General features: G+C 49.9%; 2 protein-coding genes across 10 annotated transcripts; both read left to right on the forward strand.

The window, feature by feature from the left end:
* Positions 1-84: 84 nt before the first annotated feature.
* On the forward strand, positions 85-5785 carry USB1 (U6 snRNA biogenesis phosphodiesterase 1). Of its 7 annotated transcripts, none has more exons than XR_006100597.1 (7): positions 85-476; positions 1190-1350; positions 1721-1904; positions 2242-2295; positions 3398-3599; positions 3696-4907; positions 5178-5243. XR_006100597.1 is itself a non-coding variant. In XM_042438650.1 (7 exons), exons 1-7 carry the CDS (start codon positions 253-255, stop codon positions 5182-5184), a joined length of 792 nt encoding a protein of 263 aa, XP_042294584.1. In that variant the 5' UTR covers positions 85-252; the 3' UTR covers positions 5185-5785. The 7 variants fall into 7 exon arrangements, 6 of the variants coding, with proteins under 6 accessions (XP_042294584.1, XP_042294586.1, XP_042294581.1 ...); XM_042438650.1 differs by lacking the exon at positions 3398-3599 and adding an exon at positions 3267-3340 and having other exon boundaries at positions 2242-2299; positions 4824-4907; positions 5178-5785; XM_042438652.1 differs by lacking the exon at positions 3398-3599 and adding an exon at positions 3267-3340 and having other exon boundaries at positions 4824-4907; positions 5178-5785.
* Positions 5786-6156: 371 nt separating this feature from the next.
* MMP15 (matrix metallopeptidase 15) lies at positions 6157-20635 on the forward strand. 3 transcript variants are annotated; one of them, XM_042438634.1, is made up of 10 exons: positions 6157-6527; positions 10001-10149; positions 10499-10621; positions 11055-11362; positions 12130-12291; positions 13180-13394; positions 14072-14210; positions 14771-14921; positions 15648-15763; positions 16874-20635. In XM_042438634.1, exons 2-10 carry the CDS (start codon positions 10046-10048, stop codon positions 17410-17412), a joined length of 1857 nt encoding a protein of 618 aa, XP_042294568.1. In that variant the 5' UTR covers positions 6157-6527; positions 10001-10045; the 3' UTR covers positions 17413-20635. The 3 variants fall into 3 exon arrangements, with proteins under 3 accessions (XP_042294568.1, XP_042294567.1, XP_042294566.1); XM_042438633.1 differs by lacking the exon at positions 6157-6527 and adding an exon at positions 7370-7763; XM_042438632.1 differs by lacking the exon at positions 6157-6527 and adding an exon at positions 7774-8706.

Raw genomic sequence — 20635 nt, forward strand, 5'->3', positions numbered from 1 at the left:
GGACCGCGGAGAGAACTACCGGTGCGGACCCAGGAGGGGACTGCGGAGGAGGAGACTGAGGAGGAGGAAGGGCCTGGGCTCTTCCGGCGTCAGAAAAAAGAGACTTCCATCAGGGACCTTTCTTCTTACTCTTTCCGTTTCTTTTGCTGGACTACAACTCCCAGCATCCCCCGGGGGCTCCACTTTCATAGCTCTACGGCAGGCGCCGGCGACGTCGCTCCCTGTGACGTCAAAGCCGCGCGCGCATCGGCGATGGGCGGGGGTTTGCCCTCTCAGGGCCGGTTCTGCGCATGCGCGGACCGCGATTTGAGGCCTAGTCGGCATCCCGGACCTCGGTGTTTCCTGAATGACCTCGCCGGCCAAGCCATGAGCGGGGCGGCGTTGGTGGGCTACAGCAGCTCGGGGTCGGAAGACGAGGGCGGCTCCTCTTCCTCGGGCGGCGGCGGCGGCGCTGGGACGACTTCTTCCCCTTCGAGGTGGAGCTGTCAGAATGATCTGATCATTATCGATGAGGGATTTTTAAATTATTATTATTATTATTACCAATATTATTACTAATATTAATTGGTAATATTCTTATAATAATAATCATACTTTTATAATAATACTCTTATTATAATAATATAATAATATTTATGTATAATCTAATAATAATATAATAATTTTGTTTTATTATATTTTATTATAAATATTTTATATAATTTAAATAATAATTATTATTTTAAATATAATTATATAATTTATATAATTATAAGTATAATTATAATAATAATACTCTTATTATAAAACTCTTATAATAATGTGATGATAATAATACTCTTATAATAATATAATATATTATGTATTATAATAAATTATTATTATTATTATTGAATTTTGTATTAATTTTAATGGTGGGAAGGTTCAGGGTCTAACATATTTTTATTGTACTTTGCAATTTTATGTTATGTTGTAATCCTGCCTCAATCCGCAGGGAGAGGTGGGAAATATAAACAAACCATATTGTTATTGTTGTTGTTTTTTTGTTATTAAAACACTGTGACATTAATTGTCATTGCCACCAATGCTGCAGGTAGACCTTCATGGCGCATAGGTGCCTCTTGGTCAGAAGTGTGTATTGATTCGTGGGGTTTTATTTTCCCACTCGAAAAGAGGAATGTTCCTATTCATTTCTTGCTCTGCCTTTCAGCGCATCTGCCCCCCGGCTCCATGTTCCAGAGAGTGTGCTCAAGATGTTCAGAGACCAGGAGGAGAGGGAAGCGGTGGAGGACGACAGCAGCAAACACGGAGGACGCCTCAGGACTTTCCCCCATGAGCCAGGCAACTGGGCGACACACGTTTACGTCCCTTGTAAGCCTCTTTGGCCCTCTGCCCCATCACCATCAAAGGCAATGAGAGAGGAAAATACAAACATATAGCCCTGTTAGTCTCTGAAATCTGTATTACAGAGATCCTTAAGACTCACTGGAAGAAAGACATTGGCAGCAGGAGCTTTCCTAGATGCCTTTAGGTCCAATAATAATATGTAGAGAGATCTTGTACACCTTTGAGATTGGTTGAAAGAAAGAAGTTGGCAGCATGAGTTTTCCTAGAAGTCGGTAGGAGCTTGGAAAGGGCCTTCAAGTAGTTAGGACTGCTCCTGGCCTGTGAGTCATCCGTAGGCTCCTCTTTCCTCCAGTCCCCCCTGATCTGTTGGTTTTTGTCCCCTCTTTCTCTACAGATGAGGCTGAGGAGGATTTCCTGGATCTGCTGCAGCTCCTTCTCTCACATGCGCGCACATGCGTGGCTTCTCTGACCGCCATGACCGAATTCCACATCAGCCTCTCTCAAGTTGTGGTCCTGCGCTATCACTGGATAAACCCTTTTGTCCAGTCTCTCAAGGAGCGCCTGGTCTCCTTCCCCAAGTAAGAGCCTTCAGGAGCTCAGGTGCCCCGTTCCTTTGGGGCTGAGAGAGTATGACTTGACCAAAGTCACCATTGGGTGACCTTGGGTAAGTCATACTCTCTCAGCCTCAAAGGAAGACAAATGGGACTTCCCTCTGAAGAAGTCTTGCCAAGAAAACCCTAGTTCAAGGTTGCCCTAGGTCAAACATGACCTGGGGGCATATGACACCACCAACAACAAATATAGAGGGTAAACAGCCTCTAAAAATATAAAACAGTAAACAGTTTATTTAAATGAGGGCCAACTGTTTGTGCTTCTCATCTTCTCAGCTCAGACAGATTCTCTCTCCCATTTCAGGTTCATCTGCAGAGCAGACCAAGTGAAAGTTTACACTAACCAGACCAAAACCAGGTGGGTAAGTGACTGTGGGTCTGCCCCTCGCCATGGACTTTAAAGGGTGTTGGTGCAGAGGCAGTGGGGTCAGGCATTTGGAGCCCCAGCAAAGCTAAACTTAGTCTCCCCTTCAACTTCTAGCACTTGTGGCCCTTCCTTTGCACTACAAATCTCTCATGCTTGCATGAACACATTGGTTGCCACTACCCTTGAGAGAGTTGTAGCTCCGCTCCTCTTCGACTCCTCCTGGCTGTGGGTGAGCCTTCTCTATCATTGACCCGGAGGCATGGGAGGGAGATGGCAACACACCTGGAGGTCATGGGGCAAATGCTGAGCAACACACTTCCTGTGGGTGCAGCTGGCCCCAGCTTGTTTGTAAAGGAGGTGTGTCTGTTCCTAGTTCAGGTAATAAATTTTTGAAAGCCATTTGTTGTTGTGTGCCTTCTAGTTGTTTCGGCTTAAGGTAAACCTATCACAGAATTTCCTAGCCAAGCTTTCTTCAGGCTTGCCTTTGCCTTCCCCTGAGGCTGAGAGAGTATGACTTGCCTAAGATCATCCCAGTGGGTTTCTGGTGCAGAGGGCAGATTTGGAGCTTAGTCTCCAGAGCGCTGATCCCAAACCATTACATGCTGGCTCTGTTTTAAAAAGCCATAATAACTTGTAATTGTCCTCTGTGGTTTCAGTAATTTGAAATACAGAGCCCTTGCTTTGTTTGTATTGAACTTTGATGTCTGTTCTGAATTCTTTTATCAATATACATGGATCTTTACCATTCCCTTTGAGGATGACATGCTGAAAATTGTTGGATGTGGTACTTTTGTGTCTCTCCTGACTCCACTTTGAGCTTCGCCTCTTTCGTGGGGAAGGGGAGCTATGCTCTGATCCCCTCTTTAGATTTTGAGAGGTCATTTATTGCTAATTATCAGTGGGTACAAGTTAAATGCCACAGTGTGCACCTTTCCAAATAACTCCTGTTACTTTGCGTTTAGAATGTCACTTCCCTTCAGTTCCCCGCTGTTTGCTTTCTGGAGCAAAGCATGCACACAGACAGACACACGCCAAGGTGGGTTTTCGTTCCAAAAGAGCTGCTCTGAAATATTGCTCCAATCTCTTTCTGCAGAACCTTCATTGGCTTGGAGGTCTCTTCGGGGCATCCAGAGTTTTTGGAGTTGGTGTCTGAAGTAGACAGAGTTATGGAGGAGTTTAGCCTGACAACTTTTTACAAGGTGAAGGTTTGTGCTTTTTCAAGGAGGGGAGTCAGGGAGAAAGACAACGGAAGTCTTGCTGCTGGCCAGTGAGAAAGGCTCTTGAATGGGACCTGGTGTGTGTGTGTGTGTGTGTGTGTAAGTCAACTAATTTAAACAGATAATCCCACCTCCTCTGGCTGTATCCCAGATAGTAACAGTGGTTTTTAAAATGCTCAGGCAGAGTCAGGTTTCCAGAAGGAGAGGAAGGAATCCCAGGAGGGGTGGAGAATCTCTGTAACCATTCTGGATCCTGATCCAAGCTCAGCCAAGTTCAAGGATCTGCAGAGTGAGGGCCACAGGTGCAACAAAGCGGTGGTTTAATTGTTACACCTAAATGCTGAAAGAGAAGCAGGAATAACACCCCAAGACAAAGGCGACAGACACATCCCTTCAGATGAGAGAAGCATCCCTCCCCAGCAGTGTACCAGACATCACCCAGAGACCCAGGCCAGTTTGTGTTCAAATCCTAAATACCTTTTCTCTCCTGAAAGTGCTGGCACTTCCATGGGCCAAGAGCGAAGCCATCCCACTCTAAAAAAAGAACAGTTTCTCAGGCATTCCAAAGCTGAGCAGCCTTATCTCCGCAGAGCACACTGACCTTTGCGTTGCTCAGGCAGCTGTAGCTGAATGAAAAGCTATGTTAATATTAGAGGCTGGTTTTATTAGCTAGCAAAATGCTCATTTACTGGATCTTAAGTGCATCAGAGTCATGCGTAGAGATGTATGTAAGAGCTTACTAGCGCTTCTTGCCATTTTAACTGACTCGGGGTGACCAGACATCCTACTATTCCAGGACATTTCCTGCATTTCAACCTTAGGTCCAGGAGGAATTTTCAAATTGCCTCCTTTTTTGAGCATGACTGAGAAGCATGAATTTATATGAATTTAGCTTTTATTTTGCAAGGGCCTACACTGTTCTTGAATGTCTCTACACTTTGCAAGTGAGTGTCCTACTTTACAGTTATGACATCTGGTTACCCTGAACTCACTGTAGTCTCTTCAAGAGGTTGTTTGCCCTCCAGCTGAAATTCCTCTGACATGTCTGTGGCTGCTGGTATCTCACTTCATGCTCCTTGCTTTAGGGTTGCCTTTCCATACCTAACACACACCCTCCAGATGGGTTGAATCACAGCTCCCATCATCCCCATGCAGCTTAGCCAGCCAAGGGTTGTCCTATAATCATCTTTCTAGAAAAGGCAGGGGGTGGTGCTCATATTCCCATGCACAGATTTCAGCTGGACAGGGATGCCTGACTGTTTGACTCCCTGTGGGTTTTGGCTCTTCCTTGTTTTGGTACAGAACCCCTCCTTCCACCTCAGCCTGGCCTGGTGTGTTGGAAATCACTCTGAAGCCCTGGAAGGCCGGTATCTTCGTGAGCTCCAGGTAACTCACCTGCATCTTTTGTACTTGTTTGGGGAGGAACAAAGGAACCATCTCTCAGAAAGGATTTATTTCAAGGATATCTTATGATCCCCAGCTGCAAACTGCTGTCTAAGTCCAAGGCTGCCCCACATGAACTGAGTCTTGTAACCAACTCAGAGCATAGCCGGTGGGCCCACACATAAGTTACTTTCCTACTCCAAGCTCCCCACATTCATTTGTAAACCCGCTGTCCTTTGGCTAGTGACTCAACTCTCCTCTGTGCTTTTCCAGGAGATAGTGGATGGCTTTGAGGACTCTTCGTCCATCTTACGAATTCCCGCAACAGAAGTCCGCTGCAAGTCGGGCAATAAGTTTTTCTCCTTCCCTTTGCGGTAGCAGCACAGCCAGCAGCAGATGCCCACCAAAAGTAGGTGCCCTCTGCTCTTTCCTCCATGATGGAAGCAATGGATGGAAGCCATTCCTGGGTTTGCAGGATGCCCCAGAGGATGTTCTCAGCTCCACGGTTGGACAGCATCAGCCTCTTCCCTCCCGGACTTCATCACAATGGCTTGTTTTGCAAGTATTGGCAGTGATCTCAGGGATGCATCACTGGTGGGTGCCATGTTAGCAGCTCTTGTTTCATGCCAGTGGGTTATTTGGATGAGTGGCAGCGTGTGGGAAACATGGGGTGCAGCTTAAGAGGGTGCTGCCTTAGTGGGAGACAGCCAGGGATTACGGTCTCCAGGGCTTTGCCTCATATCAGCTTCAGGACAGTTCCTCTGAGAGAAGCTTTGGACTTCCCGCTAAAGCTTGCATTGGCCTTGGAATCACTCTTTGCTTTTGTTTTTTTAAGAAATGGTCAAATGTGCAATAAAGAGGTATGTTGTTGTTGTCTTTCATGCAGTGTGCTGTAATGCTTAACCCGTTGGACTAGAAGTGTGGAAGGCAAGGGTTCCTTTTTCCTTGGCACAGCCATGGAAACCCACTGGGTAACACTGCCTCGGCCTCAGAGGAAGGCAAGGGCAAGTCTCCTCTAGAGAAATCTGGCCAAGAAAACCCTAGGAGGGACTTGCTATGAGAACATTCTGGTGGAGTGGTTTGAGTGTTGGACTAGGACTCTGGGAGGATCAGGATTTCGATCCCCAGTCAGCTATAGAAACCCATTGGGTGACTCTGGGCAAGTCACACTCTCTCAGCCTCAGAGGATGGCAATGGCAAAACTCTTCTGAACAAACCTGTGAAGAAAACCCCATGAAAGGTTTGCCTTAGGGTCTCTGTAAGTTGAGAATGATGTGAAGGCACACAACGACAAACACAGTGGGCCCAAACTGGAGCTACTTTTAATTCCCAGAGTCAGAATGTGGTGAGAGCCTAAGCAGAATACACTTCTCTCTCCTTGAATTGCACCAAAGCAGCAGCAACCAAGTGGCTTGTTTACCTGAGGAAGGACAAAGTCCGGGGCGAGTTTGGTATTAAAAGGAAGAAGGCTGGGAGGCGGATGCCTGGGCAGTTTCTGTTTGCACACCGTTGGGATGAAGCCAGCACTTCTTGTTGGGGACTCCTCTGCTTCACATAAAGGCCAGGCATTGGCTCCTGAGGCGTTTGTTTCTCAAGGGTGATGGTGGCAGTTGCCTCCAATTTGTAATGAGTCCAAGATAATCTTCTTTTTCATTCTTATTGCAAGCTCTTGCTTTTGGGAAACTTGGTCTTGCATTAGCAAAGTGCTTTAGAGATGCTGAAAATAGAAAAAGCAATATTAAAAGGGGGTGAGGTCTCCAAAGGGCTTGTGTCCGATGTTCTCGCATGCTTTTGCACTTGACAATATTTACAGACCCCTTTTGCTAGCTTTCTCTTTTAGAACGCACTAGACTTGGGGTGCAGCCACACTTCAGCTGCCATGGCTCTACTGTCCTGATGGGATCCTGGGATCTGGAGTTTAGGGAGGCCCCAGTGCTCCCTGACGGACCAGGCTAAAGGCACCTTGCCAAGCTACAAATCCCAGGATTCCACACAGGAGAGTCTTGTGGCAGTTAAAGTGGCCTCAAACGGTTTTAATGCTGCAGTGTGGCTTTGGCCTGGGGAGGGCTGTATGGAGGTTTCCAAGGCCCTAAGCTGAGGTGGGGATGCTGGGAGCTGGGATCCAACCCAGGAGGAGGGAGGGAGGGAGCCAGGCTGACAGATTCTATTGGCAAGGTTCTGTTCCTGCCTTGTAAAACAAGCCCCCTTTCTATCATGCCAGGTGGGTTGGCTGGTTTGCAGGCTGTGCTGCCAGTCTGTGCCCACTGCAGGCCAGAGGGGCCTGTCTCTAGGGCAGCCTGTCTCTGGGGGTTTTGGGGGGATGCCAGTCTCCAGATGGAGGGGGGCGCTGCTGGTGGGGCTGAGGGCCCCTCCGAAAGGCCCTAGCTAGCCCTCCTGGGTGGGGGCAAAGGGGGCTCTGGAAGGCTGGCAGAGGACTGGGGGGAAAGGGGGGGTGGGCCCCAGAGTCAACCAGCCCTAGCTCCCCAGAGAGGGGCTCTCCTCCTCCGCCTCCTCCTGCTGCTGCTGCCCTGGTTCCTGGCTGGAGGCCAGAGGGAAAGCCGAAGAAGGAAGGGGCCGGCTCCCGCTGGCCTTCCTCCTCCTCCTCCTGGAGCCCTTGGCCATTAGGCGGCGGAGCGAGCCAGGAGCCAGAGGCAGCCCGGCCCAAGGCGGCCATGGCCAGCTAGCCCCCGGCAGGAGAAGAAGAGCCCCCCAGGCGGGAGGGCAGGCGGCCGGGAGGGCAGGATGGGCTGCAGCAGCAGCCAGGGGCTCCGGGCGGCCTGGGCTCCGCTGGGCCCCCTCCGCCTGATGGCCCTCCTGCTCCTCTTGGCTCCGAGGGGCTCCGGCGGAGTGGACCCCGAGGTAAGCGGCAGAGGCAGGGCTGGCTGGCTGGAGAGGATGGGCCTTGGAGTCCCTGCTTTCCCAGGCAGAGCCAGCTCCCCGACTCCGGGGGATCCAGGCTTCCAGGACCCGGTGGGTGGCTGGGGGATGATGGAGGTTGGAGTCCCCCCAGGGAGCGGGCTGGGAAAGGGAGCTCCCAGGAGAGGGAGGATGGGTTTTGGAGTCCTTCTCCCAGCCTCTTTTGGCCTCCCCCTCCGTCCTCCTCTCGTTGGGGGGCCCTTTGGCCCTTGGGAGAGGGGCCCCAAGCCAAGAGCCTGCTCTTCCCCGGAGAGCAGACTAGATCCACCAAGGACCCCCCCTTGCCCTGCCCCTTGCGGGGAAGCATCCTGGCCCAGAGTCAGAGAAGCCTGGAGAAGCCTCGCCCAGGGTCTCTCGAGGGGCAGCCATTCCCTCGGTCTCCCCATGGGCCAGGCTCCTCCAGTGGCGATGGAGGAGGGATGGAGGAAGCCCTCTGGCCTGGAAGGGCAGGTATGGCCCCTCTTCTTCATTGTCCCTCCTTCTCTGCCTTGCCTTTGCCAGGAGGCTCCCCTGAGCCTGGAGGTCTGCAAAGAGCCCTGGATGTTCCCTCCCAGCCCTTTCCATCTGGAGCCCAAACAGGACCATGGCCTGGAAAAGGGGGGGGGGGCTGCTCTCTGCCTTTGCCCCAAATCTCCAGAGAGACCCCCCCTTGGGACCATGCTCCAAAAGAGGCCCTGGGTTCGAGTCCCACCCTCCATCTCTGGAAGAAGGAGCCCCAGTCTCCTTGGGAGAAGCCCCTTCCCCTCCTAGGAAATCCCAGAAGGAAAGCTCTGAGGGAAAAGCCTCTGGAAGGAAGGAAGGAAGGAAGGAAGGAAGGAAGGAAGGGGCTCAAGGGTTTGGGGGTCCTCTGCCCACTCCCCCCAAAGACCAGAAAGTCCCGATCCAGGTGAGTTGGGGTCTTGCCTCGCCTGGCATTAGGATCAGGATCATAATAATAAGCCACTTTTGATTTCTTGGAGTCTCCCGGCCTCAGGATTTACCTGTTTCTAGCCCTTATAGATCTGTTGGAGCAGAGATTACAAGGGCAGAGTTTGAGAAAGTTCCTTTTTTGGCCTTGTAACTCCCAGCATCCCCCAAGCAAGCAGCATAGTAACGTTTCCAAGCTTTTGGAATGGGGCAGCTTCAGTTCCCGAATGCAGGGGTGTTTGCATCTGTGCCTTCAGGTTGTGTGTTGTCTTATGGAGACCTTACAGAGTTTCTTTAGGTAAGGAATCCTCAAGAGATGGTTTTGCTGGTCCCTTCCTCTGAAACAGAGCCTCCAGCGCCTGGGATTCGTTGGTGGCCTCCCATCCAAGGACTAACCAGGGCTGGCCCTGCTGAGCTTCCAAGACCAGATGGGATTTGGCACCTTGCATACTTGATCTGAAGCGATGCCTCTGTTCCACTTTGTCCCCAATTCCCTGAAAAAGGATTCTCTGTCTCTGGTTCTGAGTCTGTGCCCAAAGGATGTCCGCCACTCGCTGCCAGCTGCTCTTTCCGCAGCAGACAATTCTCCCTTTCAGGATCCGGCTGAGAGGCCAGGCCACACTCAGGATCTGCTCCTGGGCTGAGAGTCCACACTGGACCTTTGTGTCCACTGGAAGAAGGGACTCCCCTTGACCCCTCTTCCTTCCCAGAGCGTGCCATTTGGCGTTTGCAATGGGAGACCTGTCATTTCAAGTCTTCAAAATGAGCGTCTAGACTCTAGAACTTTGCAGGGCTCCTTTGGAGGCTGGACTAAACACCGGAGCAGATCCAGTGCCCCTCTGGAATGGGATCCTCCAGTGGAGTCAACACTGGACTTGTTTCATAGTTTAATGTACAAATTCAAGGGTGGGCCACCCCCAGAAGCCCTTCCAAGCCCCCCATATAGACATTTGTTTAATTCAGATTGATTTTGGGATGGCTTTTTGCCCCCAAATCTCCCCGAAAAGCCTGGCATCCATAGATTTTTTTGTAGGTTTTTCAGGCAATGTGACCATGTTCCAGAAGAGTTTGTTCCTGACATTTCTCTGAAGATGCCAGCCACAGATGCTCTTCTAGAACATGGCCACATCACCCAAAAATTCCACACAAAAAGTTTGGACTTCCTTTTAGCAAGAATGATCACAGAAAACCAAGTCCCTTCTGGGGAGGTTTTCTCTCTGTGGATGGGATTTGGCCTTTTCTGTTTTGCCTCATGACGCTGGGCTTCTCCGCAGGCCTGGCTGCGCTTCTATGGCTACCTCCCACCATCCAGCCCTCAGATGTCCACCTTGCGCTCCGCTCAGATCCTCTCCTCCGCCATCTCCGAAATGCAGAGTTTCTACGGCATAACGGTGACGGGTGTTTTGGATGAAGAGACGGCAGCGTAAGTCTTCTCTTTTCCCCCTGTCTCCTTCCCTCTGTCTTTGCACAAAGGGCACCTGGAGAAGAATGTGACCTTGTGGGCAAAGATATGCCTGGCAAGAAAAGGTACAGTAGGTAAAGGATGGCGCCATGAAGGAACATCCGACCTTCTGATGTGCCTACCTCTCCATCTCCTTTTTGCTCCAAAAAGGGTGACATTCCAACAATGGCGCTTAATGTGGGGAAATGGGGCGTGATGTGCATTGAAAGAATTGCTGCAAGGCTCCTGACAGATCTATTTCTAAGCTTTTTCTTCTTCTCTTTCCTTCTCTTGTCTGGCTTCTCTTCACTCATTGGTGTACATTTTTTAGGTGGATGAAGCGGCCCCGTTGTGGCGTCCCGGATAAAATTGGTGCTCAGGTCAAGGCCAACATGCGGCGGAAACGGTACGCACTCACTGGACGGAGGTGGACCCAAAGCCACCTGACTTTTAGGTATGTAAAGATGTGCGTGTTTGTGTATTTGTGATGGGTCGGTCTCGTAAGAGCGTTCAGCTGCCTCGCTGTAGGGTTCAGCTTCAACCGCCCCATTTTGCATGTTTCAAAATGTTGTGCTTTAAACTGTGCCTCATCCAGTGTTGCATAAAGATGCTTAACCATTTATCTGACATGCAGAGTTTGTTGTTATTGTTGTTTGCCTTCAAATTGTTTCTGCCTTATGGGTACCCTAAGGTCAACGGATCCATGGGATTTATTTTTCAAAGGGGTTTTGCCATTTCTCTTCAGCTGAGAGAGTGTGACTTGCCGAAGGTCACTTAATCGATTTCCACGGTTGAGGGAGGATTTGACCCCAAGGCTTCTTTTCCCCATCCACCCCATTGAGGGTCATATCTCCCCCTCTTTTTCGGTCCCCTCTTTCTGCCACTAGCATCCAAAACTACACTGAGAAGCTGGGCCGCTTCCACTCACATGATGCCGTCCGCCGCGCCTTCCGCGTCTGGGAGGAAGCCACGCCACTGGCCTTCCAGGAGATCCCCTACGAGGAGATCGGGCGCAAGAGGAGGAAGGAAGCTGACATCATGGTGCTCTTCGCCTCCGGGTTCCACAGGGACAGCTCCCCATTCGACGGAGCTGGAGGCTTCCTTGCCCACGCTTACTTCCCGGGGCCTGGCATGGGAGGTGATGCCCATTTCGACTTGGATGAGCCTTGGACCTTGGAGAATGCAGACGTCTCTGGTAAGGGTCTCTTGTCTGGCATTCCTAAATTTCACTTGCCACAAAGATGACGCCAGCTTGGAAAATGAAATGGCTGTACAATTGGGTCACTCTCTGATGACCTTTTAAAATATATATCTTTAAAGCTTTTTCAACATTATACACCAATCCTTCCAATAAATTATTGTCTGGGGATGTTGCCAATCTTTATATATGTGTGGATATATCTTAACACCAGGAAAAGTAGGCAAAGGGATCTCGCAACCCCTTTGAGACTCAATGAAGGAAAGAAGCTGGTAGCATGAGCTTTCGTAGACTTGAACCTACTTCTTCAGATGCATTTGGTGGAGTGGAGGGAGATTAGGGAGACTTACAAGAGCAGAGGGCAAAGACATTACAAGAATGGAAGTACAAGTGGAAGCCCTGTCTCCTGTGCTTCCCATTAGATGTACCTCTGGAGGTGGCCAGATCAAGGGGAGGGGCTTCCTGCAAATTTCTCTGGATCCATGCGAAATGATATAGATATCCAGTTAGCTTGGACCCAATCATTATAGGACTTCCTAGATCCTCCCTGTCTATCTCCTGCGGTGTGATAGGCAATTAGGTTTCTCTATGGAGGGCCATAGCGCATGGATGTTTAGGACCAGATGGATGTCCTCCCTGTTGAGAACAATGGAGGGGGGTCCAGGAGAGGTCTTTGCGGTCCTTGGCCCCAGCTGGACTGTGGGCACCTGAGTCTTCCTTGGCCTTCCCTTCTCTCCAATCACTTTCTGGTCTGTTGCCCGCAGGAAACAACCTCTTTCTGGTGGCTGTGCATGAACTCGGCCATTCCCTGGGGCTAGAGCACTCTAGTAACCCCAGCGCCATCATGGCTCCCTTCTACCAGTGGATGGACACAGAGAACTTCCAGCTGCCAGACGATGACCGCCGGGGCATTCAGCAGCTCTATGGTGAGTAGCCATGACCCGCTGGCATCTGTGTGCACACATACATATGTGTGTAAGGCTTAGGATTCCACCTTCGAGGAAGCAATTGTGTCTGAGCCCCAGTTTGCTAGCTGTCTTCCAGGCCATTGCTTAGCCAAGGAGTGGGTTAGTCCTTGATGACTACTCAGAAGTAACTACAGATATCCTAACAGACTTTATTTATCTCAACAAAATGCCACCAAGAGATGGATGTGAAGGATAACATAGGAGCAACTCTACAAGAACATCCAAAATCCAGAATACAGGGATACCTTTATTGGGCCAATCAAATGAAAAAAGTACATGTTGCAAGCTTGCAAAACTTTGCTGGCTTCACTGTGGAGCTTCAAAAGCTTGCAACGTATTTGATTTTATTTTGTATTGCATTGGCCCAATAAAGGGTGGCATGCAGCTCCAAAGCTTCCCTGGGTCAAAAACATTAACAATTTCCCCCCAAACAGACTATTTTTTAAAACCCTCAATGCCTTCCTGACCCTCTAAGAGGTGTTGAGGGGGTCATTTTATCATATTTTGGCTCTAATTGGCTATTATTTTAGGTCCAGGAGAATATTTTTTTAAAGCACAAAGAAGCCTGTTCCTGGAACACAAATCCAATACATAAATAATAAATCCACTGGCATGTCAACTACCATTTGTTCATGCTTTTAACTGACCATTTGTTAGGATGAGCTTCACCTGAGTTTCAGACAACCCCCAATATGTCTCTTTGAGGCCATTCGGAGACGTCACTTTGACCTTTGGATTGAAGTGTATAAATCTTTGCAAATAAATAAGAAAATGCCTGTGCCACTGTGTGTCCCGCAACCGTTCTCTTCCCCTCAATTCTCTCTCCTCTTTTCCTTTCTTGCTCAGGTGTTTCGGGGGCCCAACCGCAGCCCACCAGGCCCCTGCCAACTGTGGTGCCCCGAAAGCCAGACCAGAAGCCCCCCCGGCCGCCAGCCCCTGCCCCCCCTGGCCGCCCAGACCAGCCCCCAAGGCCTGGCACTCCTGACCAGTCGGAGCCCAACATCTGCGACGGGGACTTTGACACAGTGACCGTCCTGCGCGGGGAGATGTTCGTGTTCAAGGTACCTCCGTTCCTCTCCTCCCAGCCCCTCTGTGGCTCCTCCATGGATGGGAGGTGGGGTGGCCAGTTCGCTCTGGGTTTTAGTGCAAAGCAATGGATGCAAACTTCAGGAAGACAGATTCCACCTAAACATTAGGAAGAACTTCCTGAGGGTAACAGCTGCTCAATGGTGGAAGACGCTGCTTCCTTGGTGAGTGGTGAAGTCTCCTTTTTTGGAGGTTTTCAAACAGAGGCTGGATGGCCATCTGTCCAGAGTGCTTTGACGGTGTATTCCTGCATGGCAGAAAGGGGTTGGACTGGATGTCCCTTGGGGGACTCTTCCAGTTCTAGGATTTTAGTGTGAATTGGTTGGGTATGGAGGTTTGGCAGTTAAAGTCTAAAAGAGGCAACTTTGCAAGACTGTTATCATGGGGGCAGCTACCATCCTGAAATAATCTGCAGAGACCCATCATCCTTGATGCTGGCCAAAATAGAGTCTGTGTCCAAATTAGGAAAACCAAGTGCATGCAAATCCCAGTGATGAAAGGAGCCTCCTTTTGTTCTCTTTGCAGAAATCCAGGTTTCCCTGCTTTGCAAGGGAGCCGCTGGAGAAATTCTGCCATTTGGGTATGCCTGGCTTGAGGAGAACTGAGGCGGAAGGAATCAACCTGAGCCATTCTCTTCTCCTTCTCTTTCCAGGGCCGCTGGTTCTGGCGCGTTCGCCACAACCGGGTGCTGGACAACTACCCGATGCCCGTGGGGTACTTCTGGAGGGGCCTTCCTGGAAACATTGACGCCGCGTACGAGAGGCAAGACGGACGGTTTGCATTCTTCAAAGGTGAGCAGCTTTGGGCAAGGAAAGAGCCATGGAAAACATGGACTTGGATGATGTGAGGCTGCATTGGTAAATGGAGGAACTCACTGCCACAAGGTATGGGTATTGGGATGGCTTTAAAAGGAGACTGGTTACATCCCTAGACGATGGGAACCATGGTTGGCTGCTGGTCATGGTGGTCATTTGTCACCTCCAGAGAATGCAAGATGGAGGCACATTTGCAGCCATGTCCCAACAGTAGGCTTCCCAAGGACTGGCCACAATGTCAAAAGAAGGCCAGACTAAATCATTAATATTTTAACATAAGATAGACAGACAGACAGACAGACAGACAGATGAGATAAACTAGTATCTCTGTCTGTCTATCTATCCAGCTATCTATATATGTATAAGTTAAAGGGCTACCAAGGGATCACCTTCTTTGGATGTAAAGAGGCCAAATTCCGTAAATTGCAAAGCCCACATTGTCTGAGCACGAAAGGCAGGGGGATGATTAAAGGAGCGTTTGCAACCCACCCAGCTGCCCATGGAGTGCCATCCCTTTGCATCTCTCTCTTTCCCAGGGGATCAGTACTGGCTTTTCCGTGAGGCAAACCTGGAACCGGGGTACCCGCAGCCCCTGACCAGCTACGGGGTGGGCATCCCTTACGACAAAGTGGACGCTGCCATTTGGTGGGAACCAACAGGGCACACTTTCTTCTTCCAAGGAGACAGGTGGGTGGCAGGCAGGCGGAAACCAGCCACAGGCTCTCCATGGGTCTGGGGGATCCCTGGACCTCTCCATTGGGGGAATTGCAGAAGTGGGGCCAGATTCTGGAAGACATCTCTCGATCAAAGACAGATCCTCCTTCTTTACTCCATGCTCTGACTTCTCTGTGTAGTTCTGTTGTAGTTTTTAGTTCTGTAACCAAATGCTGACCACACACTTAGCTCCTGCGTTGCTTTGCAAGGAAGTACATAACTTAATGACTTTGTAAGGAACTAAATAAAGCCCAGGGGGAATTTCCACAGCTGGGAACGAACAGGGTGCAGTCTTTGAGGAAACCCAGTTGCAGAGTCAAGACTAGGGTTAGGGTGAGCCAAGAGTAGCTGCTGAAGACTGGACCAAAATCCTGCAAAGGGATCTGGGTGCTGGACCTCAAAGCCAGCGTGGAGGTGCCTGGTTAAGGCTGGGGCCAGTGCCAGGGTTACATAAGTTGGACTTGGCTTGAAGGCACAGAACGTTAACAACAACTATGTAAATCACTGGTTTCCAAACTTTGAGCTTTCAAGTGTTTTGGACATCAGCTCCCAGAAGTCCTAGTTGGGCTGATGTTCAGGGGTTCTGGGAGCTGAAATCCAAACACTTGGAGGACCAAATGTTTGGGAAGCATTAGTGTAAATAATTTTAATGAATGGATGAATGAAAGTGAGTGGCTGTGCTTTCCTGTCTTTCCACAGGTACTGGCGCTTCAATGAGGAGAGCCACACAGTTGACCAAGGCTACCCGCGGAAAATCAGCGTGTGGTCGGGGGTCCCCCCAAACCCAAAAGGGGTCTTCCTGAGTCCGGATGCAAGTGAGTAGCCAAGGGTGGGAGGGGGAAAGGAATACCCTCCCTACACATTAAGCAATGGACTGTCCCAAGACAGGTGCTCCCTGTGGTTGGATTATGGGTCCTAAGGGCTGGGATGAAGCCCCTGCCCTGGGCAAGGCCCCTTGGGGATATGTAGGGCAGATGTGAAGAAAGGAAACTGAACTGGGGAGGCAGGCATGACAACTATGAGAACAGGACTAGCAGGTTGCAAGGATTGCTTGCCCAGTCCATTCTCAGCCTCACACTGCCAAACTGAATCTCTAGCTGTCTTGCAGGGTCTATCGGATGCAGATTCACCCTTTTGTGCCACTGAGAAGATGTAAACAGCAGTTTTCGCCTACGTTCATAAGGATTCTAGACCCATTTAAAATCAAGCTGATTTTATTGTACACTAAGATCCTCTGAGAGAAGATAGGATATAAAAGGCCCACATCCTATAGATGAGTTCAAATACAATTGGCCCTCCATATCCACAGATTCTTTATCCATGGATTCAAGCATCCATATATATTTTTTAAAAATATAAATTCCAATAAGCAAACCTTGATTTGGCTATTTTGTATAAGGAACACAATTTTACTGTGCCACTGTATTTACTGGGACTTGAACATCCACAGATTTTGGTATCTATGGGGAGTCCTGGGACCAAACCCCAACAGATACCAAGGGCCCATTGTATATAGCTGTGTTAGTCTGGAAAATCAGTCTGCAAAGGGATCTTACCTCACCTTTGAGACTAAAGAAAGAAGTAGATTGGAACCTAATTCCTCAGAGGGATGTTTCCATTCCTCTGCATCCTATAAATGAGGTGCACTGGCATCAGTGGTCTTATGCCTGCAGATCAAACCTTTGCCCCTTTATATAACAGAGATATTGCTCTTTAGGGTTTTGTGTTTGTGCTGCCGCACCTTGTACCCTAGAGATGCGCAAGCAGGGACAGTACAGATTTAATGGCACAATACTGCAATTCACTAACAAGGTGGTGTTGCACAACTGCCAGAAATTATGCTTTCATCCATATATTTCCACAAATCAAAAGATTAGAAAAACCGGAGACTCTCCCTGAACCTCTCTCTTTTATTATTTTTCCAGCCTACACTTATTTCTACAAAGGCCGAATGTACTGGAAATTCGACAACGAGCGGCTGAAAACAGAGCCCGGCTACCCAAAGTCCATCCTGCGGGATTTCATGGGATGTCACGAGGAAGTGGCTGCCAATCCTGACCCCGGCCGGAGGTGGCCCGATTTCAGCAAACCGCCTTTCAATCCGGACGGCCCTGGACAGGGCAAAGAGGAGGAGGAAATGGTGGACGTAGAGGAGGAGGAGATGGACACTCGCCCGGGTGTAAAGGAGGAGGAGGAAGAGGGGGCCATGGACACGGAAGGGGACTATGGGGATGGTGTGGATGGAAACAAGGAACGGGGCCCCCCTCGCGACGGCCCCAGCGACGTGGACATTGTGGTGCACATCAACGACTACCCTTTGACCATGAGTGTCATCATGGTGACGGTGCTACTGGTCCTCCTCCTCTGCATCATGGGCCTGGTTTACGTCATGGTCCAGCTCCAGCGCAAGGGGCCGCCCCGCATGTTCGTCTATTGTAAGCGATCCCTGCAGGAGTGGGTCTGAAGCCTCGGGCGTCCCCTCTGGGCAGGGCGGCCCTCCTTGCTCCCTCCCTCCATCCATCCAAGCAGGTGACTGGTCTGTGCTCCTGTTTCCTTGGCCTGAAGGTTGAGCCAGGGGCTACTTGAAGAAGGACCTTCAGAGGGTCTGTTGGGGGGTAAGGTCCAGCCAGCCCTTTCCTCTCCCTGCTTGAAAGCAGACCTCATGGATATTCCTGGAATAGGAGGTCTAGATTATTGTGCAGAAGGTGGGTTTGTGCCTCTCTACCTTCATGCCTCAGCCAAAGTTGGCTGCCTTAAAGAAGGTCCAGTGTCCCCCCTGCATCAACGGTGGGGAGGAAAGTAGAGGTAAGTACTCACTGACCTGCCTGTGAGATCTCTCTTGTCCCCTTCCCAAAAAGGGATCCTCTCGTCCCCCCAGTTTTGATGTACGCCTTTCTCATCTTTGCTACTGAAGTTTAAGCCTATGGATTCCTCCCTTCCCCATTTCCCCGCTGGGATCTGGTTCACGCTGTGGTTTGCAAGCCTGAGCAAGTGTGTTCTGTCCCCTTTGGAAAAACTGAGCCTTGAGATGCTCCGGCTGGACTGGGCACAAGGATCTCTTTTGTCCATGTTGCACTTAGAGGCCTGAGTTCTCCAAAGCAGGACTCTTGGGTTGCTTAAAAGATGCAGATGCTTTAGTCCGTGGTTCCTTTCCTGTTCAAGTGCCAACCGTGATAGACCTCTGAGGGAAATATGCCTTTGTTTGCTTGTTCTGGCAATGGTCTGGCCAGGTGCCCACGGGAGAGGTCGGAGTGACCGGCATCCTCAAAATGCCTTCTCTTTGGGTGGGGGGGAGGCGTCTTCCCCACCCCGTCCCAGTAGCCTTATTGGTTGCAAAGCAAAAGTTGGAACGCTTTTCTTTTTTTCCTACTGTAATAACTTGTGATGCACTACTGCTGGAATTGCTCAAACTGGGCTTGGAGATGGGAGAAGATGGAGTCTCTGCCCAGCTCTCTGCCTCACCTTCCTGGTGTGTGACTACTACTCCTGCTGTCCCTTTCCTACCTCTTCCCAGTCCTGCCAGCCTCTGTCCTCCCCAAACCCCTTGCTGTTATCTTTCAGAAGCAGACGCCGGTCTGCAGATTTCCCTGGATGCTACTTGGGTCTTTTTGCTATTTGGAAGAGGATGGGAAAAAAGAATTATCACTGACTGGCCTTCAAAAAATCTCTGCCTGGAGTTGCTAGCCACAGCTGCCTGGAGTTAGTGATTTAAGCAGCCAGATGTTACCAAAATGCCTGACCTCTTTGAGCAGGGAATAACCACATTCCCCCAAAAACAAGAAAGGTCACTGGTTGAACATCTGGGCTTTGGAAGCTGGAGGACTCACTTGCGCCTGGGATGAGTTTTCCCCGGCAAATCCTGAGGTTGAGTCCTTGACTGAGAGATAATAATATTCAGATTATGGGAACTGGGCCACTAGCAAATAAAATGCACCCCACCCCACCCCATTCACAAGACAAATATGAACCAAATTTCTCTGCAATGGCAAAAGAAACCAGTCTCCTGAATGCATGGAGGAGTCAGAGAGCCATCCGTTGTGTTTCTTGTCTCCGGACAGACTTTGTACATTCCAAAGAGACTGCTTTTCGCTCACAAAAAAACCCCATGTAGCATTTATCACCTGCCACAGCCTCTTCGCCCCACTCCGCAATTCCCCTCGGCTTTTCTTCCTGCAACAGACATCCTTCCTGCCTTCCTTGCAACTTGCAAGCTGGGCGAGATTGTGCCGCACAAGCAAACGTGAGACAGATTGCATCGATTGTGTGACTTCCGAGTGCCTTGGCACAGAGCTTTGGCAGGGTTTTTGCCTCTTGTCTTTTGGCTTGGATCACCTCTTGGTGAGAGGCGCAGCTATAAATCCCGCATCAAGAGAAGCCGGCTTCTGTAGTATTTGCAAGAACCACCAGTAGAACAGATTCTGCTGCTAGTTGTTGCTTATGGCCTTCCTCTCTCTTTTCACTGGGATGCCCCTTAGAGAAGCTTTGCTTGCATAGGGCTGCGAAGCATGGACTCCTCCAGATGCTGTTGGACTGCAGTGCCCATCAGCCCTGGCCAAACAAGCCAGTTGGTGAAGGGTTGTGGCAGCTGTAGACCAGCACCACCTGAAAGGCCAGGTGCTCTCCATTCCTGTTCTTGTCCATAAGATCTTCAGGCTTGAAAACCGTAGTCCTGCAATCCCAGTCCAAAAGGCTTGCCTTGGCTTTGCATAAATGAATTTCCAGGGCAACTGGGTGGGCTGTAATCCCTCTTAACATTTGTATGTGTTTTTTTAAACATCCTTTCTGCCACTTGCAGGTAAAGAGTACGTAGCCATGTTCTGCTCTCGCGAGGAAAGGGTGACAGAGTGCTGAGCCCATCCTCCCCGTTGGTTCTTAAGCTCCATTATCCACATGGACAGGGCTTGGACCGCCCGTGTCCTTTCCCCACACGAGTGCCAAGGTCTCTCCTTGCATTCAGGCCCTGTCCTCCTTGAACCTAGTCCTCCAGGTGTTTTGGACTTCAACTTCCAAAAGCCACAGCCAGCTTGGCCAGCAATCAGGGATGCTGAGAGTCAGTCCAAAACATCTGGAGGACCAACGTTTGGGAATCGCTGCATGAGTCTGTGCACCTTTTCCTTTGAGGACTGTTTGGAGATTCTGGGGCAGACCTGGATGGGTCAAAGGGGGCAGTTGCATCCAGCCATAATCCCTTCACAGGTGCCCAGGAGGAAACACACTGCTTTGGGGTATTGATAGCCAGGGCATCTGCCTCCTTCAGTGTCCTAATCCTAAATCTCTCCTCCAGTTCTTCTTCCTTCCTTCCCTAAATAACCCCTTCTGTGTTTGGTGATGGGATTGTTGGAAGGAAAGGAGGAGCAAGGCTTGGCAGGACCCCAAAGCCTCTTAATGCCACGCAGCCCTGGGTTCACTTGGCGAGGGATAGATCTCAGCCAAATGCTTTTGCTATCAGACGGTGCCTTCTCTATGCTGAATATGCCAATGCATCTGCTAATGAAAAGACTGGAAGTCAATTAATTTTCCCACACTCAAGAGCTGCTAATAAATCAGTTTCATCTTTCACAGGCTGCCAATAAAACCCCACATTTGTGCTGACTCTGAATGTTTCAAAGCCTGGACCTCATTTCCCCTTCAATGTGCATACAGTGTCTGTTTTAAGTTGTGCTTTTAGTAAATGAAAATTTCCTGTC

Source organism: Sceloporus undulatus, chromosome 8 (assembly GCF_019175285.1).
Source record: "Sceloporus undulatus isolate JIND9_A2432 ecotype Alabama chromosome 8, SceUnd_v1.1, whole genome shotgun sequence".
In the NCBI taxonomy this organism is placed as follows: domain Eukaryota; kingdom Metazoa; phylum Chordata; class Lepidosauria; order Squamata; family Phrynosomatidae; genus Sceloporus; species Sceloporus undulatus.